The sequence below is a fragment of the Hemiscyllium ocellatum genome, chromosome 2, assembly GCF_020745735.1.
Source record: "Hemiscyllium ocellatum isolate sHemOce1 chromosome 2, sHemOce1.pat.X.cur, whole genome shotgun sequence".
In the NCBI taxonomy this organism is placed as follows: domain Eukaryota; kingdom Metazoa; phylum Chordata; class Chondrichthyes; order Orectolobiformes; family Hemiscylliidae; genus Hemiscyllium; species Hemiscyllium ocellatum.
The window spans coordinates 146798492-146826193 of record NC_083402.1 but is presented as its reverse complement, the minus strand read 5'-3'; the positions used below and the strand labels follow the sequence as shown (position 1 = coordinate 146826193).

The following is a 27702-nucleotide window of genomic DNA, read 5'->3' as shown; positions in this document are numbered from 1 at the left end:
TTCAGAAGGAAGGGAAAGGGAGGGGGCAGCGGCGGCGCAGCCGGAAGTGACGCGTGTGTCCGCCATGGCGGGGAAGAAGTCGGCGAAGGAGAAGAAACGCAAACGGAGCCGCGGGGAGGAGAGTCACAGCGAGAGGAGATGGAGCAGCACCGAGACCGGGACCGGAGAGGTGGGCTCCTCCCCGTTCCCTCCCGCTCTCCGTTCCCCCCCCTCTCCCCTCCCCTCCCCTCCCTTCCCCCCCCACCCCTCCCCCCAGCTGCCCCCCCTTCCCCCCAGCTGCCCGTCCCCTCCCCCCCCAGCTGCCCGTCCCCTCCCCCCCCCCCAGCTGCCCGTCCCCTCCCCTCCCCCCCCAGCTGCCCGTCCCCTCCCCCCCCAGCTGCCCGTCCCCTCCCCCCCCAGCTGCCCGTCCCCTCCCCCCCCAGCTGCCCCCCCCTCCCCCCCCAGCTGCCTGTTCTCCCCCCCCCAATCCCTGTTCCCCCCCCAATCCCTGTTCCCCCCCCCAATCCCTGTTCCCCCCCCAATCCCTGTTCCCCCCCCAATCCCTGTTCCCCCCCAATCCCTGTTCCCCCCCCAATCCCTGTTCCCCCCCCAATCCCTGTTCCCCCCCCCAATCCCTGTTCCCCCCCCCAATCCCTGTTCCCCCCCCCCCCAATCCCTGTTCCCCCCCCCCAATCCCTGTTCCCCCCCCCCAATCCCTGTTCCCCCCCCCCAATCCCTGTTCCCCCCCCCAATCCCTGTTCCCCCCCCCCAATCCCTGTTCCCCCCCCCCAATCCCTGTTCCCCCCCCCAATCCCTGTTCCCCCCCCCCAATCCCTGTTCCCCCCCCCCAATCCCTGTTCCCCCCCCCCAATCCCTGTTCCCCCCCCCCAATCCCTGTTCCCCCCCCAATCCCTGTTCCCCCCCCCAATCCCTGTTCCCCCCCCCCAATCCCTGTTCCCCCCCCCCAATCCCTGTTCCCCCCCCCCAATCCCTGTTCCCCCCCCCCAATCCCTGTTCCCCCCCCCCAATCCCTGTTCCCCCCCCCCAATCCCTGTTCCCCCCCCCCAATCCCTGTTCCCCCCCCCCAATCCCTGTTCCCCCCCCCCAATCCCTGTTCCCCCCCCCCAATCCCTGTTCCCCCCCCCCAATCCCTGTTCCCCCCCCCCAATCCCTGTTCCCCCCCCCAATCCCTGTTCCCCCCCTCAATCCCTGTTCCCCCCCTCAATCCCTGTTCCCCCCCCCCAATCCCTGTTCCCCCCCCCCAATCCCTGTTCCCCCCCCCAATCCCTGTTCCCCCCCTCAATCCCTGTTCCCCCCCTCAATCCCTGTTCCCCCCCTCAATCCCTGTTCCCCCCCTCAATCCCTGTTCCCCCCCTCAATCCCTGTTCCCCCCCTCAATCCCTGTTCCCCCCCTCAATCCCTGTTCCCCCCCTCAATCCCTGTTCCCCCCCTCAATCCCTGTTCCCCCCCTCAATCCCTGTTCCCCCCCTCAATCCCTGTTCCCCCCCTCAATCCCTGTTCCCCCCCTCAATCCCTGTTCCCCCCCTCAATCCCTGTTCCCCCCCTCAATCCCTGTTCCCCCCCTCAATCCCTGTTCCCCCCCTCAATCCCTGTTCCCCCCCTCAATCCCTGTTCCCCCCCTCAATCCCTGTTCCCCCCCTCAATCCCTGTTCCCCCCCTCAATCCCTGTTCCCCCCCTCAATCCCTGTTCCCCCCCTCAATCCCTGTTCCCCCCCTCAATCCCTGTTCCCCCCCTCAATCCCTGTTCCCCCCCTCAATCCCTGTTCCCCCCCTCAATCCCTGTTCCCCCCCCCAATCCCCCCCCCCCCCCCCCCCCCAATCCCTGTTCCCACCCCACTACCTGTTCCCTCCTGCTCCCCTGCCCTCTTTTCTCCCCCCCCCCCCCCCCCCCCCCCCCATTTTGTCATAGAGCCATAGAGATGTACAGCACAGAAATAGATCCTTGGTCCAACCCGTCCATGCCAACCAGACATTCCAACCCAATCTAGTCCCACCCGCCAGCATCCGGCTCATATCCCTCCAAACCCTTCCTATTCATATACCCATCCAAATGTCTCTTAAATGTTGCAATTGTACCAACCTTTACCACATCCTCTGGCAGCTCATTCCACACACGTACCACCTGCGTGGAAAAGTTGCGCCTTAGGTCTCTTTTATATCATTCCCCTCTCACCCTAAACCTATGCCCTCTAGTTCTGGACTCACTGACCCCAGGGAAAATCCTGCTAAGATTTGCTTTCCCAAAATGCAGCACCTTGCATTTATCTGAATTAAACTCCATCTGCCACTTCTCACCCTGTTGGCCCATCTGGTCCAGGTCCTGTTGTAAGAGGTAACCCTCTTCTCTGTCCATTACACCTCCAATTTTGGTGTCATTTGCAAACTTGCAAAACTGTACCTCTTATGCTCACATTCAAATTATTTATCTAAGTGACAAAAAGTAGAGGACCTAGCACCGATCCTTGTGGCACTCACTGGTCACAGGTCTCCAGTCTGAAAAACAACCCTCCCACCACCACCCTCTGTTTTCTACCTTTGAATCTGTTCTGTATCCAAATGGCTAGCTCTCCCTGTGTTCTATAAGCTCTAACCTTGCTAATTAGTCTCCCATGGGGAACCTTGTTGAATGCCTTACTGAAGTCCATTAAGATCACATCTACTGCTCTGCCCTCATCGATCCTCTTAGTTACTTTTTCAAAAAACTCAATCAAGTTTGTGAGACATGATTTCCCACACACAAAGCCATGTTGAATATCCCAAATCAGTCCTTGCCTTTCCAAATACATGTACATCCTGTCCCTCAGGATTCCCTTCAACAACTTGCCCACCACCGAGGTCAGACTCACCGGTCTATAGTTCCCTGGCTTGTCTTTACCGCCCTTCTTAAACAGTGGCATCACGTTTACCAACCTCCAGTCTTCCGGCACCTTACCTGTGACTATCGATAATACAAGTATCTCAGCGAGAGGCCCAGCAATCACTTATCTAGCTTCTTGAAGGTTAAATTTGAACTAAAGCAATGAGTAAATTCAAGATTTAACATTCATCTGTCAGTTTTGTGCAGTCTTCCTATTTGCATGTCCCTATCCATAATGTGTGGAGTCATTTATTTTACATTTTTAGTTCGGTTTTCTGTATGCATAATGTTTTTCTGTTTGATATTCTGTAACAGTTTTATGTCCTTAAAGTCAGGAAGAATTGCTTCAGAAAAGGAGGTGACCAATGAGACCAGTGACTTGGAAGAAGGAGGCCTTGACCTCAGCATTGCCTTGAAGCCAATCAGTTGCTATATCTCTGACAGGAAAGAAATGTTAGAGCAGTGCTTCAGAGTCATAGGGGAGAGCAAGCTTCAGAAAATGCTCCCAGATATTTTAAAGGTACCGTGTAACAATAAAGGATCACTTAATATATCATTGTATGGCCTTTAACACAACTTAAAAACCTGCTTGAGTAAAACTTGATGTTTTTCGCAAGCGTGTAAATGAAAAATGGGCTTTTTATGGCCAAGTAGCTGCTTTGATTGTTTAAAAATGTATGCGATAGGTATTATGATCCAGTTAATCTTATTTTAATTCCTACTTCAAGTTATAGATTAAATTTTAACAGCTTATCTTTGTAATATGACTTGATAATCTAGCTGCAATAATGTTCAGATAGATCTGGAAAAATACATATGGGAATAGACTGGGAAGACAGGAACATAGGATACTGTACTCATCTGGAATCAATTTTGAATAGTGTTAGTTGATGTATGAAGTTGTTCAAAACTTGGAAAAGAAAACAGAATGCGCAACCTCAGAAGCTAACTGGACGTTTCCATAAAGTGGCCTTAAATCCACACCACTGGCTAACTGCTCCCATTTGGCTAAACTCCTCTCTTAATGTTCAGTGGAATTTTGCCTCGCATTGGTGATTTCTCTGATGAGCAATTAAATGAGCTCAATTAATAATGAGCTAACTTGTTAAATAACCTTATTTGTAATGTTTAATAACTGCATCTTATGATCTGTTTGCCTGGCTTATGAGAGGGTATTTTTTTTTTGCAATACCTCTGCTTGTTTCCAGCAGAACTGCTCTGTGGAAGAAATTAAAGCTCTCTGCTTGGAGCAACTGACGCTTTTGTCTGATAAGAAACTTCTCCAAATTATTGAAGGTAAGAAGTAGTCTTTCTGCTTTTTCAGTGGAAGAGGATGTAATGTTGGGCAGAAAACAATTTGCAGTGTGGATCAACAATTTGTAATGTTGTACAACTTTGTACATTAGCCCTTATGAAAAGGCGGAATGGAATTTAAATGTAAGAAGTCTTGCTTCAGTTGTATAGGAACTGGTGAGACCATATCAGAACAGTACATACTGCTTTGATTCCTTACTCACATTGGAAGCAGTTTATAATAGCTTCACCAGAGGGGTTTGTCTTTTAGGAAGTGTTGAGCAGGTGAGGCCTAACCTCATGAGATATGAATAATATGGATGTTTGTATGGGATGAAACATTCTAAGAAGGAAAAGCATACAGAAAACAAAATCGCTAAAATGTAGATTAGATTCCCTACAGTGTAGAAACAGGCTGTTCAGCCCAACAAGTCCACACCGACCCTCCAAAGAGTAACCCACTCAGACCCATTTCTCTCTGACTAATGCGCCTAACACTGTGGGCAATTTAGCATGGCCAATTCACCTAACCTGCACATCTTTGGACCATGGGAGGAAACCGGAGCACCCAGAGTAAACCCACACCTACACGGGGAGAACGTGCAACCTCCACACAGACAGTCGCCTGAGGCTGGAATCAAACCTGAGACCCTGGTGCTGAGGTAGCAGTGCTAACCACTGAGCCAGCGTGCTGCCCAGTAAGCAAGGTGTATTTCCTAAGATGGTAGCTGTGCATAGGATCTTTGGTTAGACTTATTTCTAAGATTACTGGAATCAGTATGAGGGAATGCACTGGTTTCACATTCAAAGACTGGCAATGGAAATCATGATGGCAAAGAACGGGGGAGAAACAAATAGACTAACTGTGCTATATAAAGTTTGGAATAGATCAATGGGAATTGACAGACACCAGCATCTGATGCTGTCTGACAAAGTCAAAACATAAGGTAGCCGTCCACAGAAAAATACAAAGGTCACTCGTTTGGAGACATTGCATCAACATTCTTTCTTCCAGAGAAGTACAATCCCCTGTTGGAACAGGCTCTCAAAGGAAATAGTCACAACCCCATCTCTTGAAATCTTGAAATCTTCACGACTCCATGTTCAGTGAAAGCTTCAAAGATCAAGGCTGCCGCCCTCAGCAGGTCATAACTGGTTTAGCGAGCCCTGGGATATACGTGCATACTGTGTTACAGCTGAAACGGATTGTATTCTGTTTTCCAGGTGAAGTTAGGCATAAGAAGCAATCAGGCTGCTTTGACAGTTTATAGACTGAAACACTCACATTAAGTGTAACATTTCAATGTTAGAATAAATTGAGAGATTCAACCGTGCCTATGCATCTGTCTGCAAGTCACTTTTCACCATAAAGGGAGTTATTGCATTTTACATCTGATGAAGGGCTTTTGCCCGAAATGTCGATTTTCCTGCTCCTCAAATGCTGCCTGAACTGCTGTGCTTTTCCAGCACCACTCTAATCTAGACTCTGATTTCCAGCATCTACAGTCCTCACTTTTGCCTAAAATGTAATACACTACCAACATACAGGGTACTTTTCTTTACATCAAAGTGGTTTTCAATCTTCCTACCTTGGCCCCAGTGTAGAAAGAATACGAATGCCATGGATAAATTCACCGGTCTGAAACCTTAAACTAATACGGGGGGAAAGTCTTGTGTTTTGGGGGTTATTTCTACTTAATATTTGAAGTGCTAATATGTCATATTGACTTTTAAAAACAGAATTGACGATCAAGCCTTTATGGGAACCATCCTGATGATTGAAATGACTTGATAAAGAATTAAACATGACAAAAACCTAATAATAAACTTGTTCCAGCAATGTAGGATTTTAGTCAGGCCACATTGGGAGTAACCGTGCAGTTCTGGTTGCCACATTATTGGAAGATGTGGAAGCTTTGGAGAGGATGCAAAACAGCCGTACCAGATATTATCTGGATTGAAGTGTATAGTGATTGGACTAACGAATTGTTTTCTCCGGAGTGTTGGAAGCTGAGTGGCGACGTGATAGAGGGGAATAGATGTAAAATTGGAAGGCATGGATAGGTTGGAGAGTCAGTCATTTTTCTAGGGTGGTAATGTCAAATACTAAGAGCCAGAGGTTTAAGGTGAGAAGGGAAAAGTTTAAAGGAGATGTACGAGGAAAGTTCTTTTTAGAGGCTAGTCGGTGCCTGAAACTCTCTGCCAAGGGAAGTCAGAGAAGCAGATGTGCGAGCAAAGCTGAAGAGGCATTTAGACAGACACATGAGCAAGCAAGGAATGGAAGGGATATGGGCCTCATCCAGACGATGGGAGTAGTTTAGAATGACACCATAGTGGGCCAAAGGGCTTATTACTATGCTATACCATTCTATGTTCTAACATTGAAATAATTAATAAATGATGCATGTCATACTAATGTTAAATCTCTGGTCTCTATATGCTTTGTATTTGGATAAGGATTACTAAATCTGACAGCAGAAATTCTATATTTCTAAATTCAAATTTTAAGTATTCCGACATTGTTCCAAGTTCTGAAACTTACGTTGCAATATTTGAAACAATGTTTTTATTCCAGGTGAAGACCTTGGTTCATCTGATACTGAAGAGGAAGTGGGAGAGAATGATAGGTACAAGAAGAAATTGGAAACGGAAAGTCAGTAAGTAGAGTTCTGAAGCTTTCAATATTCTTAAGTTTGGTTCTTGAAGTGAACAAATGTAATCCCTTGATTTATTTTTCTGTTAAACAGTTAAAGATATTTTTTAAAAAAATTAAATGAATGAGATTACAATGTTCCCTGTGTAGTCCCTTCAAAATCTTATGTTTCAGTGAGATGAGATCTGGGTACCACACCTTACAAAGGGTACTTTAGCCTTGGAGGGAGTACAATATAAGTTTACCAGGATGATGCCTGGACTTAAGGTTGGTGCAACATTGAGGGCCGAAGGGCCTGTCCTGAGCTGTAATATCCTATGTCCTGTGATTTCAGGGGATAAATTATGAAGAGATTGCACAAATTTTAGACCTGTTTTTTCGAGAATTTAGAAGGTTCAGGATTATCTATCAAAGGGTTTCGGGTGGCACAGTGCCTCAGTGGTTAGCACTGCTGCCTCGTGGTGCCAGGGACCTGAGTTCAAAGCTCTTCGGAGGGTTGATGTGGATTCATTGGGCTGAATGGCCAGCTTCCACAATGTCGGCATTCTATGATACTTACCGGAAAAGACAGCGTAGATGAACTGTTTTCACTGATTGGGGATTCTAGAGTCTGAGAATTGGGGCCAGACCATTCAGGAGAGATGTTAGGAAGTCCTTCTACACACAGGGGCCAGCTGATGTTTGGAACTCTCCTCCACAAATGGCCATGGATTCTGGATCCGTTGTTAATTTTAAATTTAAATTCAACGTTTGGAAAGTAAAAGTATTAAGAGGTATGTGCCAAAGGCAGGTATGTGGAGTTAGGCTACAAATCAGCCATGCGCACAGTGGAACAGGTTCAAGGGCTGAATGGTCTACTGCTCCTATGTATATTATCTTTTATAACCCTTGAATATAGGCTCGGTGCTAAGATGTGACTTCACAAGCCTGTTAAAGTACAGATTTGAGACGGCCCAGGGAGTCCATTGTGGACTCAGACCTGTAAAGCCTCTCTCTTGATTCGTCCTGGAGATCGTACTCTTTAGAAGTCTGGAATAAAAACCTCTTACAGTTTAGTTTAATTTTAGTCATCCCCTTTATTCACTAATAGCATCACTGTTACAACATGATACTGATACCTATAAGCTAAATTAACTAAATTCTAATAACCTAGGAGTGTAGGGTACCAGCTCTTCAAGTGCCCCAGCAGGCTACTCCGATTCACTGATACAAAGTGGCTTCCTTTATACAAAAGTTTACAAAAACATTGCATGTTCTTAATTAGACAGATAACAGTGAAAGACAATAATTCGTAAGGAATAAAAGTTAATTGACAGGTCTGTGTGCGCTTGACTGATCACTCCTACAGGCCTTCAGCTATCCATCAGGTGGGAAAAAGAAATCCAGCAGAGTTAGGCGTCTGTGGCGCGATAAATTCCTATAAAGAAGTACCAGTCTAAATTAAGTGTGGAGATGTCATAAGGTAACCTTGCACAGCTCGCGTGTCTGATATAATTGTTTTACGAAATGGCTCCTTGGCAAGGAAGGCAAACTTTTAACCATAAAATGGCTTCCTGACAGATTGTGTCAGAACCTCTTCAATGTTAGGTTTAGAATAATTTTAAGCTGGGAGCAGATTTCTGTTTTTTTATCTTAAGCACAGAATCGTTCTGTACCTGAGGCTGAAATGTTACTGCAAGGTTGTATTTAAAATGATCAATTAGTCTCAAATTAAACATGCCTTCTTTTCAAATTTGTGATTCAAATTCAAATAAGACATAAAATCTGATTAGTTAGAACTGACAGTGGGGCAGTCTGTAAGGCCTGTAAAAACAGCAACTAAGTTAAAGCTTTATCAATATTTCCTTTTACAGAGTTTGCATTTCATAACTAGTAATAGCTACTCAAAATCATCAAAACATCTCAAAATGCAATTAAATTCGATCCAAAGCAGATAAGCACTAAAAGTTAATTTTCTCCAGGATTCAACAGCCTCAGCACTAAAATGGTCTCTCTCTCAAGTCAGCAAAGATTTTTTTTTCTTTCTCTCTATATCTGCCCCGCTTGCAAAGAGTAATAAGAATCCATTATAGTGGACAAGATCTAACCGTTAATTACAAAGCTTTTGATAGTACCAAGTTTCATTTCCGGGTCCAATTCAAACACTGTCATTAATTTCAAAGGGAACGGCTGTGAATGTTATCACTTGGTGTCCTGTTCACACAGATTCACTGATGCTTAGGCAAATGTCCTTAATTGCCTTACAGCATCCTGTTATCGGAGAGAGTGAGGACTGCAGATGCTGGAGATCAGAGCTGAAAATGTGTTGCTGGAAAAGCGCAGCAGGTCAGGCAGCATCCAAGGTGCAGGAGAGTCGACGTTTCGGGCATGAGCCCTTCTTCAGGAATTCCTGAAGAAGAGCTCATGCCCGAAACGTCGACTCTCCTGCTCCTTGGATGCTGCCTGACCTGCTGCGCTTTTCCAGCAACACATTTTCAGCATCCTGTTATCACTTGGTGAGCCCAGATGTCCCTATCTTCTGCATTCCTTGAGACTCCCCCCTTTTTCTGAGCCTTCCTGCCTGTCTATTTTCTAGTGCAGTAAATGTGTTCTATAAATCAGCATTACATTTTAGTCTAAATATTTAAAGACAAGTTTTAAGGCTATAGACTTTCTCAAGCCAACAGGCGACTTCGGTGCAAGTTATAGTTATTTACATTATGAAGTCTATTGGGTAGTGCTGAGAAATTTTAGCATATTTTGGCATGAACATGCAGCTAACTGATGTCAGCATGTGATTTTCAGCTATGTACTCCACATTATTTTCTCCCCACTCCCATCCCCCTCTCTTTTATCTCTACACCCCACAGGCTTCCTGCCTCTTCCTAATGAAGGGCTTTTGCCAAGGAGCAGGAAAATCAGTGTTTCGGGCAAAAGCCCTTCATCAGGAATAGAGACAGGAAGGATGGAGAGATGAGAGGGGGGGTGGGGAGAAAATAGTATAGAGTACAATAGATGAGCGGGGGGTGGTGATGAAGGTGGTAGGTCAGAGAGGAAGCTGGAGTGGATAGGTGGAAAAGAAGATAGGCAGGTAGGACAATCATGGGGATGAGTGCTGAGCTGGAAGGTTGGAACTGGGGTAAGGTGGTGGGGGGGAGGGGAAATGAGGAAACTGATAAAGTCCACATTGACGCCCTGGGGTTGAATTGTTCCGAGGCGGAAGATGAGGTGTTCTTCCCCCAGGCATTGGGTGGTGAGGGAGCGGGGGTGAAGGAGGCCCAGGACCTCCATGTCCTCGGCAGAGTGGGTGGGGGAGTTGAAATGTAGGGCCACGGGGCGGTGTGGTTGATTGGTGCGGGTGTCCCGGAGATGTTCCCTAAAGCACTCTGCAAGGAGGCGTCCAGTCTTCCCAATGCTGAGGAGACCAAATTGGGAGCGACGGATACAATAAATGACATTGGTGGATATGGAAGGCTCCTTTGGGGCATTGGATGGAGATGTGGGGGGAGGTATGGGTGCAGGTTTTACAGTTTCTGCGATGGCAGGGGAAGGTGCCAGGAAGGAAAGGTGGCTTGTTGGGGGGGGGGGGGGGGGGTGGGGCCGTGGACCTGACCAGGTAGTCACGGAGGTAACGGTCTTTGCAGAAAGGGATGGGGAGGGAAATATATCCTTGGTGGTGGGGTCCGTTTGGAAGTCGCAGAAATGTCGGCCAATGATGCGGTTTATGCGAAGGTTGGTAGGGTGAAAGGTGAGCACCAGAGGGGTTCTGTCCTTGGTACGGTTGGAGGGTGGAGGTGAGAGATGCATTGGAGGGCATCTTTAACCACGTGGGAAGGGAAATTGCGGTCTCTAAAGAAGGAGGCTATCTGGTGTGTTCTGTAGTGGAACTGGTCCTCCTGGAAGAAGGGACGGCGGAGGAATTGGGAATGCAGGATGACATTTGATAGTGGTTTCATTGTCATCAGATTTTTATTTCAAGAGTTTTTTTTTACTGAATTCACATTCCATCATCTCCCAAAATGGTGTTTGAACCCAGGTCCCCAGAATGTTGCCTTGATCCCTGGATTAATAGTCCAATGATGATACCACTAGGCCGTTGCCTGTCCTGAGATTATGCAATCTAGACTGCATCCTTATTTCTGCCGAGCTTAAATAAATTTTTCTTATTATGAGTGTGAATAACTGCACACTTACCCACATTGTCTGCCATCTCGTTTACTGTGTTTCCTTTTCCTGTCTGTATCGCTTTGTCCTCTTTAAAGCTTTGCCTCTCCAGCTAGCTTGCTATTGTCAACATGCTTCAATACATTGTCTATTATTTCTTATCATTAGCATAAATTATGGTCTGGATGTGAGAGAATAATTTTTCTCACTGCCAGGTAGATGCTAGTGATGTAACTGTATTGGACTAATTCTGGAGCATAACTCATCAATGGTTTTGACGAAATGCTGCCGGGGTCTTTGCAATTGTTGAAAGATGTCGTGCTGGAAAAACACAGCAAGGCCAGGCAGCTCCGAGGAGCAGGGGAATTGATGTTTCGAGTATAAGCCCTTCTTCAGGAATGAGGCTGGTATGCCAAGCGGGCTGAGATAAAGGGTGGGGGGAGGGAATTTGGGGGAGAGGCGCTGGAATACGATAGGTGGAAGGAGGTGAGTGTGAGGGTGATAGTCCGGAGAGAGGGTGGAGGCGGAGAGGTTGCGAAGAAGATTGCAAGTCAAGAGGGCGGTGCTGAATCCGGGGGTTGGGAGTGAGATAAGGTGTTTTTGGGGGGGGGGGGGGGGAAGAATGAGGAAGCTGGAGAAATCTACATTCATCCAGTGTGGTTGGAGGGTTCCTAGACGGAAGATGAGGCGCTCTTCCTCCAGGCATCGTGTGGTCAGGGTCTGGCGATGGAGGAGGCCAAGGACTTGGCAGAGTGGAAGGGGGAGTTGAAATGTTCACCCAGGGGGCGGTTGGGTTGGTTGATGAGGGTGTCCCAGAGGTGTTCCCTGAAGCGTTCCGCAAGTCGGTGGCCTGTCTCCCCAATGTAGAGGAGGCCATATCGGGTGCAACGGATGCAGTAAATGATGTGTGTGGAGATGCAGGTGAATTTGTGGTGGATATGGAAGGATCCCTTGGGGCCTTGGAAGGACGTAAGGGGGGAGGTGTGGGCGCTTCTTGCAATTGCAGGGGAAGGTGCCGGGAGTGGAGGTTAGATTAGATTAGATTACATTACAGTGTGGAAACAGGCCCTTCGGCCCAACAAGTCCACACCGACCCGCCGAAGCGTAACCCACCCATACCCCTACATTTACCCCTTACCTAACACTACGGGCAATTTAACATAGCCAATTCACCTGACCTGCACATCTTTGGACTGTGGGAGGAAACCGGAGCACCCGGAGGAAACCCACGCAGACACGGGGAGAACGTGCAAACTCCACACAGTCTGTCGCCTGAGGCGGGAATCGAACCCGGGTCTCCGGTGCTGTGAGGCAGCGCTGCTAACCACTGCCGCCCACAAAGGTTGAGTTGGTGTGGGTTGTGGACCTGACAAGGGAGTGGTCTCTCCGGAACGCTGATAGGGGTGGGGAGGGAAATAGATCTCTGGTGGTGGGGTCTGTTTGGAGGTGGCAGAAATGACAGAGGATGATACAATATATCTGGAGGTTGGTGGGATGGAAGGTGAGGACCAGTGGGGTTCTGTCCTGGTGGCGGCTGGAGGGGTGGGGTTCAAGGGCGCAGGTGCGGGAAGTGGAGGAGATGCGGTGGAGAGCATCGTCGATCACGTCGGAGGGGAAATTGAGGTCTTTGAAGAAGGAGGCCATTTGGGTTGTTTGATAGTGGAATTGGCCCTCCTGGGAGCAGATGGGGCGGAGACAAAGGAATTGGGAATATGGGATGGCGTTTTTACTGGGGGCAGGGTGGGAGGAGGTGTAGTCTAGGTAGCTGTGGGAGTCGGTCGGTTTGTAGTAAATGTCTGTGTTGAGTCGGTCGCCCGAGATAGAAATGGAAAGGTCTAGGAAGGGGAGGGAGGAGTCTGAGACGGTCCAGGTAAATTTGAGGTCAGGTGGATGGTGTTAGTAAAGTGAATGAACTGTTCAACTTCCTCGTGGGAGCACGAGGCAGCGCCGATACAGTCATCGATGTAGCAGAGGAAAAGGTGGGGGGTGGTGCCAGTTTAGCTGCGGAAGATGGACTGTTCCACATATCCAACGAAGAGGCAGGCATAGCTGGGGCCCATGCAGGTGCCCATGGCTACTCCTTTGGTTTGGAGGAAGTGGGAGGATTGGAAAGAGAAGTTGTTCAGGGTGAGGACCAGTTCAGTCAGTTGAAGGAGGGTGTCAGTGGAAGGGTACTGGTTGGGTCAGCGGGAGAGGAAGAAGCGGAGGGCTTGGAGGCCATCGTGATGTGGGATGGAAGTGTATAGGGACTGGATGTCCATGGTGAAGATAAGCTGTTGGGGGCTGGGGAAGCGAAAATCGTGGAGGAGGTGGAGGGTGTGGATGGTGTCCTGAACTTAGGTGGGGAGTTCTTGGACTAAGGGGGACAGGACAGTGTCGAGGTATGCAGAGATGAGTTCGGTGGGGCAGGAGCAGGCTGTTGATTTTGGGCAGGTGGTAGAAACGGGCGGTGCGGGGCTGTGGGACTATGAGGTCGGAGGTGGTGGATGGGAGATCTCCTGAGGTGATGAGGTTATGGATGGTCTGGAAGATGATGGTTTGATGGTGGGAGGTGGGGTCATGATCAAGGGGTCAGTAGGAGGAAGTGTCCGCAAGTTGGCGTCTAGCTTCAGCGGTGTAAAGATCGGTGCCTTTGCAATATGTGGTACCTTCAGTTTTTTTTTGATATCCAACCGAACACTTTCATACTGTTTGAATTAGCTGAGCAAGCTACTCACTTGTATACTGTGCGACTGCTTCAAAGTCTGATGGAGAGTGAGGCCAGATGGACCATCTAGCATTAAATAATAAACTGGAAATGACAAACCACTTCCAGCCCTGTCAAACCTGCCAAATTCTTCTTACTACTATTTTGAGGGCCTATACCAGAATTGGGAATGCAGTCCCACAGACTTGTCAAACAAAAGCCTGAAATGATCATTCCCCAGGCCAAATCACAGCACCAAGTCTAATTGAATGAAGACTGCAAGAGCGAATGCTTACTGCTGCTATATGCAAATGTAAAAATGATCTGTCAACGTGGTGAAGCTACAACAGTTTGTGTGTGTGTGCGCGTGCGTGTCACAGCCAAAGGTTCAGATGTAAGATCTATATATCCTGCCACATTCAGTTGTGTGCAATAGTAGACAGTTAAACAACTTGCTTGAAGAGAAAGCTGCAAACAAATGTCCCCATCCTCGATGATGTCCAGCACGTCGCTGCAAAAGATGACGCTGAAGCAATGCACGCAGCTCCAGCCAGGAGTGCTGAGTGGACATCTTGGCTCGATGCTACAATGAAAACACTAGGATGTGTGTCAAAGAATGGCCTTTACTTCTGTAATGTTCTGCAAATGTTGGAATCTTAGTTGATCGTTCACAAAAGTTGTGGATTTTTTTGGAAGTGCAGTGGGAAATGGAGACAAGTTTTAGATCTTAAACCTTCTGTAAAATTGCATTTGTTCAATTTAGCAATCTCCATGTGAAACACATTATTGTGTTTGTTCAAATTGCTCACTTCGCTATCTTTTTAATGATCATGCCTCAGTGTTATTTAAAATAATATTTTGCCATTATAAATTCATATGTTCAGATTTTTAATATAAACAATGTAATTACAGGATGGCCTCCCTTCATTTCATATGCACCCATATACATTGATGTTTCTTTTGTGATTTTTTTCCATTATTATTCTTTGTGAAGAATAAGTGAGTCTTTCTGCAAATTCTTGTCTTTGATGCATTTGATTTGTTAGCGAGGTGTTGCAATTTAGTAATTTGAATGATTTTTAGTTGTCATCTTTTTTTCTTTTTGCTTTGCAAGAAGACATTACTTTGCAGAACCAAAATCAGATGCTTTGTGGTGTTGGGAATCATGAATTATTTCACTTGTTTACTTTTTTAAAAACTTGACATTCTCAACTGTTTTGGAGAGATAAAACACTTCGATGTACTTAGTTTTTAATCATGGTTAAAAATCTCAACGCCAGGTTATAGTCCAACAGGTTTATTTGAAAGTACACTAGCTTTCGGAGCACCGTTCCTTCATCAGGTGGTTGTGGAGGTTACGATCATGCTCACAGAATTTACAGACAAAGAATTAGATTAGATTAGACTTAGTGTGGAAACAGGCCCTTCGGCCCAATAAGTCCACACCGACCCGCCGAAGTGCAACCCCCCCATACCCCTACATTTACCACTTACCTAACACTACGGGCAATTTAGCATGGCCAATTCACCTGACCTGCACATCTTTGGACTGTGGGAGGAAACCGGAGCACCCGGAGGAAACCCACGCAGACACGGGGAGAACGTGCAAACTCCACACAGTCTGTCGCCTGAGTCGGGAATCCAGTGTTATGGAGATGTGATACAGTAAACAGTGGATGTAGATTTGCTCGCTGAGCGGGAAGGTTTGTTTTCAGACTCTTCCTCACCATACTAGGTAACATCGTCACTGAGCCTCTGGATGAAGCACTGGTGGTATTGCTGAGACATTGGTGGACTGTGTTCATTGGGTACCTGTTCTTTTTGAATACACTGTCGAGGTGATTTTCCTCTGCTCTTCATAGTTCCTCTGTGCTGCAGTCTGTGGTGGCTCATTGAAACAATGTTCTCATGCAACTCTGTTCACAGATGTTAGGATGATTGCTTCTGTAGTTCAATATCTGGTCAGTATGTGTTTTTCTGTAGACGCTGGTTTGAAGTTTCCTGTTAGCTGTTCACTCTACTGCGACACCTAGGAATGGCAGTTTGTTGTTTTCCTCCCCTTTAGTGAATTTAATGCCAGCAAGGATATTATTGATGGCCTTGAAGGTTTCCTCTAATTTGTTTCGTTTAGTGATGCCAAAGGTGTTATCCATGTAGCGGTCCCAAAGTTTGGGTTGGATGGTTGGCAGAGCTATTTGTTCAAGTCTCTGCATTACTGCCTCTGCTAAGAACCCTGATATCGGAAATCCCATGGGTGTTCCGTTGGCTTGTCTGTAGGAAATGACTGCCAGACTACTCTGATCCCTTGGTTCACCAAAAAAAGTCCCGTCGTCCTGAAAATCTCCTTTGTCTTTAATTTCCTTTATTGCTAGTTGCCAATTCTAACTTTGCTTTATTTGATATTTTTTCCACTGCCTTATAAGCGGTCCCGTTTCCAATACCCAGCTGTGCACCAGATCAGCTGTTAACTGTCACTCGCAGAAATGTAAAAAGAGAGTTCCAAGTACGTCAGAGATGCACTATGATAACGTAGCGAGGATGGTATCTATCTGACAATCCATCTTTCATGGACTGGGGGATGGTGGTGGTGGGGCTGCAGGTGATTGCTACCCAGGCAGCATACCCTGAAATGTCAGGGAGTGCTGGACAAGATAGAGGTCATAGGGTGGGTCATGTGTGGAATGACTGCCAGAGGAAGTGGTAGATACAGGTACAGTACAACATTTAAAAGACATGGGCAGGTACGTAAATAGGAATTGGATTTTACTGTCATGTGTACTCAAGTATTGGGATAAGGGAGTACAATGAAAAATGTACAGTGTCACCATTCTTGCTGACATCTTTCAGACCCAGTTACAAATTCTTAGGTACAATGTAGAAAAACAAAGAAATAAAGGTAGAAGTTCAACATTGCTAATCTTCAAGTGCTTGCCATGCTGGGCTCTCACTTCCCACAAAGGTGTGATCTCCTCCATGCTGGGCATTGTTGCTAGGAGACTTCGGACTGCCTGCTCTCACTGCCACCGCAGACACTGGGGGTCCACTAACGCTACCCTGCCGGGCTCGATCCTAGCGGGCTATGGGCCAAAGGCAAGCAGTTGTGACTAGTTTAGTTTGGGAAACTTGGTTGGGCTAAGTGGTCTATATCTCTGCTCTACACCTCTGACTAAGAAGCAAGCTGGGGTCTCCTGGGGCTCACTTTCAGATTGGGAGTTATTGTTGTCTACTCTCTTTCCATTGCCTGTGAGTTCCATGGTGAAATGAATTAGTAATTAATTCCCCGTGGGCATTGTAAGGATTATCGTGCCGAGGGTATCTTAAATACAACTGGGTGCTTGTAGACTGTGCCCCTTTCTTGTATGGCAATAATTGCAATGTATTGTGATTTGAATGTACAGCAACGCAGGCAGCGAGTTTGAAAGATCCTTTCAAAGTGTACGTACCAGAGGGGCAAGCTGTGATGGATACTGATGCACAAGATGGTAATGCCAGCTAAGTGATCCTGTGTTAAGAATACTTCAGTGTGGGCTAGAGCAATGTGAACCAATGCAGAGAGAAGGGTTTTGGGATCCAGAAGGAGATGCAAGTAGAGGGATGTGGAGGCTGTATGCACAGTGCAGAGCTTTGTGTTGGCTTGTGGGGGCGGGGGGTGTGGCGGAGGTCTCATTAAGGTGTTAGGGGAAGGATGTTTCTCTGTGTGTTTGTGGCAGGGGTGTCCCAATGTGGTGGAAGAGGGGGGATGATATGTATAGGTGGCATTGAGGGGTGGGGGGATATCTGGAAAGAGCATGCGGGTCCTGAAAGGGATGGTGGAGCTGGAGGAAGAGAAAAAAGTGCGAGAGAAAGGGAGTGTTGGATTCCTGAGGCGGGAGACTTGGCAGCAAAGTCTGGGGAAGAGGAAAGTGGGGGGAGGCGTTTGTCAGGCCATGAGTAAGGCAGAGGGCACCTGCTATTTGCTCCAGGAAAGCAGTGGGACCAAAGGGTGCAGTTGGCCCCTGGCAGGGGCAGGGTGGGGTCACCTCTCAGATCCCGGGGAGTGGTCAGGGCAAGGGGGAGGCAACTTGTGGGTTCCAGAAGGTGGAGAGGATACCGGTCGGGTAACGGAATCAAGGAAGGGGCTTCTAGTCCTGCAGGTGGGAAGGGGAATGGGCCTCGAGTAGGGGGAAGCAGTGGTGAAGGAACAAAAGAACATCAGTTTTAGTAGGGAGTGTGTCAGGGAAATCAGAGTTTAAAGGCCGAGTTCTGATTTTAATCGAAACTTTTGGAAGGTTCAAGGCACGGAATAATTGCCCATCAAAATCTTCAATTTTATTCCAGCCGTTTGGCTTGGACTCTGCTACATCAGGGATGCTGCAGGACCTGACTTGGGATAGAAACACCTGTCTGGCCAGTAGAACATCTGAGCTAGGGTTTCAGTTTGAGCTTTAGTCAGAATGCGAAAGAAATTAAAAACGTAATGGATTTTGAGCAACAGGCAAATAGGGACAAAAGGAAGGTCTGTGATCATTTGGAAGACAGAAAAGCCGAATGACAGAACAGTTCAACAAGTCGTTATAGTTTGAAATTGTTGATTGCAGTGTTGTCTCTGGAAGGTTGCAGTGTGCCTCATCTTTGGATGAAGTGCTATTCCACAAGCATGCATTGAGACATTGAACAGGTCAGGATTAGCACTGAAATACTTGCACAATTTTTAAAAGCTTCATTAGTCACCACCTCAGCTACATACCGACTATTTCATTTCCACTGAGGAAGCTACCAATTTCAGCACCTGGAAAAAGTCCAGCCATTTTTCCTGGTATCTGTTCTACACTTTGCAGTTCTAATTCCTTACTTCAATGTGAATTTGAGTGTTGTTTGCAAATTTAAGGTCTGCTATTTGCACGTATGTAGCTTTCAACTTATGTTAAAAAACATGAACGACTAAGCCTGTTGTGTCTTTTACAACTGAACAAAAGTTTGAGGGAATTTTATTCTCTTTTGTTCTCTCTTGAAAGTTTGTGCCAATTTTGAGATTTGGTATTGTGATTCTGTCCTAATAAGTGCAAGATGACCAGCTTCAGAAGTATATCTACCTTTTTCAGCAATTCTTGAGTTCTGTATTACCAAGTGACGAAATTAGCATCATGAACTAAAACAATATCGTGCAGTTGTCTGTTTCTCCTATTTGTCTTTTTTTAGTGTAGGTTCTAAAACCAAATGGAAAAAGTCATAGAAAATTGAGATTAATTAATGAAATGTATGTTTTTGACTGCCATTCTCCTTAAGTATTAGATATAGCTATTAATTGCACTGTAGGATTTTGAACAGTGCTCTGTCAATATTTTGTATAAGCACTAAATATTTATTAATTTTGAATTGGTTTTATTTATGTTAAAATACTTTTTTTCCTGTTAGATGCCTCTTGTAGTTATGGTAACATTTTCCTAAAATTTTGTAGCATGTACTCCCTCAAAGTGGCCACAAGATGGTAGAAGTAGTCTTCAGAAGTTTTTGTTTGCTCTTGGTAAATGTTAACGATTTATAAATTTGTTTATTCATCTGTTTTGTTAAATATATTGAGAAAAAAGAACAAGCTGTGAAGTTTTGATTTTTTTTTCTCCAAGACAGGACAACAATGTCGATTCCACATCTTCCTTTAAAGAATGCAATGAACAAGAGGCACCTGAACTGAAACAGGGTGAGTTAACTTAGCAATGCAATGCTGTGTTTAATTTTTTAAACTTTTTTTTATCTTAAGTTGAATACATACCTAAAGAACTTGAGATGAATTGTTATTATAGTAGTCAGTCACCTGAACAAAGAAACTAAAATAGCTTTGTCTAGGTTTTGGTTCTTGATTAACTTAATCTTTTATTTCTACCAAATTAGATATCATTTATTTACTATATCATGAATCTTTGGGATAAAGTTGTTCCACTTATCAAAATTGGGTTATTAATTCAACTGTTATTTAAATAGCTATTTTGTTCATCAAACTGAGAAAGGAAATGAGAAATTAAAAATCCTAAGAAGATCCTGCACTAGAGGGTGCCATTTTCAGTCTTTTCTTTAATGTTGCATACTTTGGATAATATACAGTGGATTGCATTCCAGTCGTCCTTTCTGATTTCTGATCTTTGTTGCATTATAAACCGTGTAATTTATTGAAAGATTGCAAATGAAGAGTTAGGGATTTTGCTTTGGTTAATTACGTGCAAAAATAATGAAAGGAATTTAAATAAGAGGTAAAGAAGAAAAATCAGCTGCCTTGATTTTGTTTTGAGGGGCAGGATCCTTTTAACTTATTTTTTTTCTAAATTTTTAATGCATAATTGCCCTGGAGAAGGTGAATCGGTTTCTTGAACTGCTAAGGTTAACGTGGTGGCGATAATCCCAGTATGATATTCGGGAGGTGTTCCAGAATTGAATGGTGGTATCTTTCCAAGTTGAGAGCGTGTACCGTTTGGAGAGGAACTTACAAATGGTGTTTCCATGTGTCTGCTGTACTGACGCTTCTGGGTGGGAGGGGGCGAAGGTTTGGAAGTTAATTTTAGGAGTCTTGTTGAGTTGTATCGAACAGTGTCCGAAGTTTATTATTTCATGGGATATAGATGTTGCTGGTAAGGTCAACGTTTGTTACACAGGTAGGCCAAACCAGGTGAAGACAGCAGCTTCCTTCCCTAAGTACAGTACTTCAAAAGTGCATTGCTGGAAAAGCGCAGCAGGTCAGGCAGCATCCAAGGTCCACACTGTAAGTAATCTAATCTAGAATATGCCCAAAACATCGATTCTCCTGCTCCTTGGATGCTGCCTGACCTGCGCTTTTCCAGCAACACATTTTTCAGCTCTGATCTCCAGCATCTGCAGTCCTCGCTTTCTCCTAGTTCAAAAGTGCATAGATTGTCACTGTTGATGGTCAGAAACAATGAAACTCTTTTAATTCCATAATTGAATGTCTTTTGGACATTCATGTACTTGTTTCCTTTGATCAGTACAAGTGAAGAAACATTGAGATTGCCTATAGTTTGACTAAATTGCCTTTATTTGTCGATAATGGGAGAATCTTCTTGCTTTGCTAGAATTTTGGGGATGTCAAGTGTGATTAGTTTTGGAGATTAATGTTCGTGTTCAGCGCACATCACTGTGAAATTCAGCTTTATATCTAGGCTTTTTTTATTTTCAGCAGCATAGTCTTCACCTGTGATGTAACTACATCAAACATCTGGAGGATTGTGGTGTTATTTATTAGTAATTTACAGCATGATCAAGTAATAATGGGCCATGCACAAACATTGGTTTAATTCCTCAGAAGTTTTGTGCTGGACCTTTTTAGATGTATGTTATTTAATACACACATTCTTACACAAGCTGTTTAAAGTCCAAAGACACATGACACCAGGTTATAGTCCATCTGGTCTGTTTGAAATCACAAGGTTTTGGAGCTCTGCTCCTTTGAGGCTTCACGTGATGCAGGAACAGTGCTCTGAAAGCTAGAGATTTCAGATAAACATGTTGGACTGTAACCTGGGGTCATGTGACTTCTGACTTTGTTCACCCCGATCCAGCATTGGCACCTCCACGTTATGGTGTGGAGCTGTTAAATTATACATTTTTGGTCCATTGCACAAACAGCAGGAAAGCCTGTGCGCTGAATCCTTTCTGGTTACAAAATCTTACAAATATGATGGTTAATAGTCCTCTTCTGTTTTACATATTGCAGGAAGTTACACATTTTGTTGAACATTCTCAACTGTAAAGAATTGAAGCACTTGACATTCTCAATTTAGTGGTTCTTCACTATTCATCCGTATTAATTACACGTAGATTGTTCGTTTATTTTAGATGAATTTCTTGTATTAAAAATGTTTTCAGATGGTTTCAGTGCTGCATATTATTGATTTCTAAAAATCTAAAGTGGTCCAAATTGTATGAAAGATTTTTTTAGCTTTAGCAATACCTTGCTAAACTTTCTGTGCAGTGGGAATTTAGTTTTGTCTACTTTTCTTCATTTGTTATATCATAAATTCACTTATACCAGAAACTGAATGTATTCTTGAGCAAGGGTATTAAGAGATATGGGCCAAAAGCAGGTATATTAGATTAGATTCCCTACAGTGTGGAAACATGTCCTTCAGCCCAACCGGTCCACATCGACCCTCCAAAGAGTAACCCACCCAGACCCATTTCCCTCTGACTAATGTACCTAACACTAGGGGCAACTTAACATGGCTAATTCACCTGTCCTGCACATCTCTGGACTGTGGGACGAAACGGGAGCACCCAGAGGAAACCCACGCAGACACAGGGAGATTGTGCAGACTCCACTGACAGTCTCCCGAGGCTGGAATCGAACCTGGGACCCTGGATTTGTGAGGCAGCAGTGCTAACTGCTGTGCTGTCATGCCGCCCTTGGAAGTTAGGCCACATCACATGATCACATTGAATAGAGGAACAGGTTCCAACAGCTGAATGGCCTGCTCCTACTTTTCTGCATTGCATGGGTACAGGCAAAAACATTTCTTTCAGTTGACATCCAGAAGATTAGCAATCTTGAATATCCAAGTAGAGAGAGCCAATGTCATTTTGGGAGCACTAACTACAAGGTCATGAATCTTTGATCTAACTCTGAGTGTTCTGAATGTGTTCGCCAGAGTTGGAGGATTTGAGCTATAGGCTGAACAGGTTGGGGCTGTTTTCCCTGGAGTGTCAGAGGCTGACGGGTGACCTTATAGAGGTTTTAAAATCATGAGGGGCATGGATAGCATAAATGGACAAAGTCTTTTCCCTGGGGTGGGGGGAGTCCAGAACTAGAGGGCATAGGTTTAGGAAAGGGGAAAGATATATAAGAGACCTAAGGGGCAACTTTTTCGTGCAAAAGTGGTACATGTATGGAATGAGCTGTCAGAGGAAGTGGTGGAGGCTGGTACAATTGCAACATTTGAAAGGCATTTGGATGGGTATATGAATAGGAAGGGTTTGGAGGGATACGGACCGGATGTTGGCAGGTCAGGCTAGATTGGGTTGGGATATCTAGTTGGCATGGACAAGTTGGACCGAAGGGTCTGTTTCCATGCTGTACATCTCTATAACTCTAATCCATTGTATTTAAAATTTAAAAAAAACTTAAAATCAGAATCTATTTAGTGCTTTCATTTGATTCTCTATTCACCATGTAATTTGTATAACTTTAGTTATCATGAGTTTAACCAAAAGTTAAAGCTCCCTGAAACATCTAAATATCTATTTAAATCCAGGCAAGATTTTTTTAGTTTAATAAGCTAACAAATATGTTCTATCCAAATAACATACCATCTACTGATCTTTCCTGAGGCCCAAAAGAACTGGTATATTGGTTGATTGTGAGAACATTAACATAATTTTGTGGGTATGAGAGATAAACTTTGTTCTGAAAAGCCCAGTTGTTACTTTGAGTTTCTGAGATGAACTGATGAGCATCATCATTTCAGCAGTGCTCTGTACTGTGCCTGTCAGCTGTCAAACCTTGTATTAATCAAACCCCTTTTGTGTTTAAGTATGTCTTTTTGCTTCACTCGTTCATGAATTTGATCTTCACACACCTTTGTTTCACCTTGTTTATGCATCCTAAATAACAGTTGCTTAGTAGGTCACTAGAGACATGATTTATCTCCTGCTTGGCAAACTAAAATCTTAAATAGAATAGTGTTGGCCATGTATCCATTGTGGATTATTGGAAAAACCCATCTGGTTCACTGATGTCCTTTAGGGAAGGAAACTGCCCAAATGTGACTCCAGACTCTCAGGAATATGATCAGCTCTTAGTTGCCCACTGGGCAATAAATGCTGGTGTCGTCAGTGACATCCACAACCCATGGATGAATAACTTACAAAATTGTGGAACTTAATTGTGTACAAGTTATCAGTAAACGACTTTACCCTGTCATAAATAATTAAAATGTTGTTTCAATGTGATCCTTGTCAATGACAAATATAGACTTTTTTTTGTTGGTGAATATGGAATGATACCTCAGCAAAGAGAACTTCATACTCTTCTTCCACAATCCATTTCTTGATGTAGGTTTGTTGGCTGAGATGGAACGTTCATTTCCAGGCATTTTGTCACCCTGCTAGGTAACATCTTCAGGCCTCTTATTGAAGCACTGCTGATGATTCCTGCTTTCTACTTATATGTTTGGGTTTCTTTGGGTTGATGATGTCATTTCCTGTTCTTTTTCTCAGGGGGCAGTAGATGGGGTCTAACTTGATCTGTTTGTTGATCAAGTTCAAGTTGGAATGCCATGCTTCTAGGAATGAGACACTCACGAGAATTCCTAGAAACATGGCATTCCAACCGGAACTCTATCAATAAACACATTGAGTTAGCCCCCATCTACCACCCCCTGAGAGAAAGAACAGGAAATGACATCACCAACCCATAGAAAGCAGGAACCATCAGCAGTGCTTCACCTGGAGGCTCACTGAAGATGTTACCTAGTAGGGTGACGAAACGCCTGGAAATGAACCTTCCAGCTCAGCGAGCAAACCTACATCCAGAACCTCAACCAGAACTACAAATTTTCTCAAACCTCACATTCCATTTGTTATTGTGAGCACGGATGAGTTATACAAAAGACATGTAGGAATTGTTTTAACTCCAGAAAGACATTTGCATCTCTATTCAGGAATCCATAAGATAATATATTAGTCAAATTTTTTAATGCCCTAAAAGAGAACTCTGCAGTAAGAACGTTGAGATACCAGAGGTGTGATCTCCACAAAGACTGAGAACTTTAATAAAGAGATTGCAACTACTAGTTACCAGTTGAAAGAATTGATATAGCAAGATTGAAGTTTTCTTAAAGCTTTACTAGAGTAAATAACAGGTGGTAGCATTCTGCATCTACCACCCTGTCCTCCTTCATGGTGAAGGTCATGGTTTATAAGTTGCATCCTGACTAGGAACTATGTCAGTGTTGCTTCACTTGTGGTGAGTCAAAATCCTGAAACTCTTCGTAACAGCTGATGGCTTTGCTATAACTGCAAGACTGCAGTACCTCACAACTGCCTTTTTTAGGACAATTCGAGATGGGATGTCTGGCCAGTGGCATCCATATACCAAGAATGAATATCAAAAATAGTTGTACCGCGAGTAATGTAGAGATCATCGATTGGATTTTCGGAGGCTTGTCATTGAGGGCAATAGTCTTTTAATTATGTGTGGGGTGGGGGGGGGGAAGGTGGAAGTGCTTAATCTATTTAATTTTAAATCTGTCATACCAATAGCTTGTGTGTGAAATATTACTAGTTCAGTAATAGATGAAGTTTTGAAATGGTAATAGAATAGCTGGGTTTTCTTGTTACATTCTAGTTATAATTTATTTACAGAACTCTTTGGGAAGGTGTGTTTTTTATTTTTGATATGAGTAGAGTTGGTCACTAATCTGCATTTCTGAATCAGGTGCGGGTTCTGGAGATGAAAGTGATGCCCTGAGCATTAATGCTGAAACGTATGATAGTGATATAGAACAAAACAACAATGACCAAGAAGACAGCACAGATGTGATACCACAGAAAAGTACCACCACCCGTGCTGGTGTTGAAGATGAAATACAAAAGGACATTGAAAAGAGTGTAAATGAGATTTTAGGCTTGTCGAACTCCATCACGGGAAGACGTCAATCAGCTGGTTCTCCCAATCCTGATGGAGATGGTCTTCAGCCTTCAGCGCAGCAGCTGGAATTACTTGAACTGGAGATGCGGGCCAGGGCAATTAAAGCCCTAATGAGAGCAGGCGACACCAAAACCCAGCCTTAGAAAATAAACGGTTTGTGCACCCATGAAGGAAAGGTACAGTGTGCTGTAGCCTGACATTGCACTTGAAGTCCAGTAGAATTCTCTACTGCCCCCACTCACCCTATTTCTCCCATCCCTCAAATTGGAAATTTACTTTATGTATCATCAGCTTTTTTTAATGTTGTTCTGTTTATCATATTTGAATTCTGTTAGTTATTAACTTTTCAGGAGTACGTTATGAGTCACAAAGTTAAAAATCACTCAATACCAGGTTATAATCCAACAGGTTTAATAGGAAGCCACATGATGAAGGGCAGCGCTTCGAAAGCTAGTGCTTCCAATATAACCTGGTGTTATGTGATTTTTAACTTTGTATGCCCCAGTTCAACACTGGCATCTCCAAATCATTATGGACCACAACTTTAATGTTACAACCACTTTGTAATAAAATGTCATTCTGTAATAATAATCTGTAATATATTGAATTTGTGTGAAGTTCATGTATATTGTACCTGAAGGCTGATTTGCCTCGTTGTGAGATGGTAAGTAGCTTTTGCTCTATTAGTTAAATATTTCCATCCTAATGCTGATGTGGATGTTGAGATATTTATCAACTTTTAACTAATGGGAAGTAATTACTCAACTGTGATAATGTCGTACTGTTTAATTTGAGTCAGCATTTTGGAGAAGACTTCAAAAGGGAAGCAAATCTCATTATTTTAAGAGTAAAAGCATAGTGTTTAAGAAGTGTATTAAAATATGTCTTGTCATTGTAATTATAAAATTACAATGGTTTTGAATGTCATTCTTTGAGCGTATCTGATTATAGTAAGTGGCCATATTTTTTAAAAAAAAACAGGACAGCAGCTCCAGTTTGAAGTTTGTAATGTTCTTAATTAAGTGTACCGAAAACCTTTCCATAGAGTTTTAAGCAAGAAACCAGGTGCATTCTTCAAGCAAGGAGCTCTCCTAATTACAGAATAATATGGAAATAGCCAGGAAATATATTTGCCCAGTTAGCAATAAAAAAAAAGTTGAGTAAAATTTGAAATTAAGACCCCACGTTTATTTACTTGTGTTTTTTTATTTAAGTTGATTTCAGTATGTGGCAGATATTGTGTGTTGACCTTTGGTTGTGATAATTCAATGGAAATAAAGATAAATATTTTTTCAGTATAGTGGAATATGAGGCAATCACTTTCTGAATGATCTGAAAACTGCCCATTGACTATATGTAGAAGTTGAATATATTTTGATTTTTTGAAGGAGAAATCCTATGGTTTCTTTTGCTGAAATCTCCATTTTCAACATTTTTCAGAACTCTGCGCCAATTTGAAAGCTGACCATGTTTAGATATTTTTCTAATCAACCTTCCAAAAATTCTGGCAAACCTCTGGAGCAGCTGAGACATGAAGCCAGGCCTCCTGGTCCAGATTTAGGGACATTACCACCATCCATCGAGCTCTAATATTCTAGGTTTATGTAATTGAAGAGTTGCATTATTGTAAACCTATTTTTTTTTTGCATACAGTTGCTTCTTAATTTAGGAAATGTATTATTTCCTGATTGAAAAGTTTTTTTTCATTAGGAAGAGTCCCCTTTGCTTTTGATATTTGGAAATCCTACACTACTTGTAGTATTGAACTTTATATCCCAAGTTCACTTCTTCAAGCAAAACGGAACAGAATTTGTGACAATAGTGATAGTGCACACAAGCATTTGTCTAAATGCAACAGAGCAATTATTCCACCCACTGTCAGATTTCCAAATATTCCCTTGAAAGCAGGATGGCATTTTCTAGTGTTTGCCATTACATCAGTTCTGAGTTGTTGTCATCCTCTCAGCTGTCTGTATTCAAATATAATTAAACCAGATTCTTTTCTTTTTTTTAATAGCTTATATGTGTATCTTTAATTTTGAGTTGGTTTGAATCATACAGACTTGCTTTACCTAACCACCTAACAATTGTAAATGAGTTAGCATTTATACTATGATGACTGCAATGCTGTCTTCAATATGTGTTTATCCTCATGGTATTTTTAAATAAGATCAACAGTTAGTATAAAAATGATTAGCCTTCAGGATCATATTGAAGCAAGTTTGCTGATTGAAGTTTGTGGGGGATGCCAAAGATGTATAGTGTCATACAATGTGGATTGGACTGAAGGGTCTGTTTCTAATCCATGTCAACCATAATCCCAAACTAAACTGGTCCTGCTCCGGATCCATATCTCTCCAAACGTTTCTTATTCATGTACTTATCCAAATGTCTCAAACCCAATTCCTCATGATTGTACCCCAAAGCACACAACTGTGGAC

General features: G+C 43.9%; 1 protein-coding gene across 2 annotated transcripts; it reads left to right on the top strand.

The window, feature by feature from the left end:
• The first annotated feature begins 21 nt into the window (after positions 1 to 21).
• On the top strand, positions 22 to 27270 carry LOC132829494 (caspase activity and apoptosis inhibitor 1). Of its 2 annotated transcripts, none has more exons than XM_060846721.1 (6): positions 22 to 169; positions 3189 to 3377; positions 4069 to 4153; positions 6726 to 6807; positions 19236 to 19309; positions 25049 to 27270. In XM_060846721.1, the coding sequence occupies exons 1-6, from the start codon at positions 65 to 67 to the stop codon at positions 25402 to 25404; spliced, it is 891 nt and encodes a 296-aa protein (XP_060702704.1). In that variant the 5' UTR covers positions 22 to 64; the 3' UTR covers positions 25405 to 27270. The 2 variants fall into 2 exon arrangements, with proteins under 2 accessions (XP_060702704.1, XP_060702700.1); XM_060846717.1 differs by having other exon boundaries at positions 4066 to 4153.
• Positions 27271 to 27702: the final 432 nt, after the last annotated feature.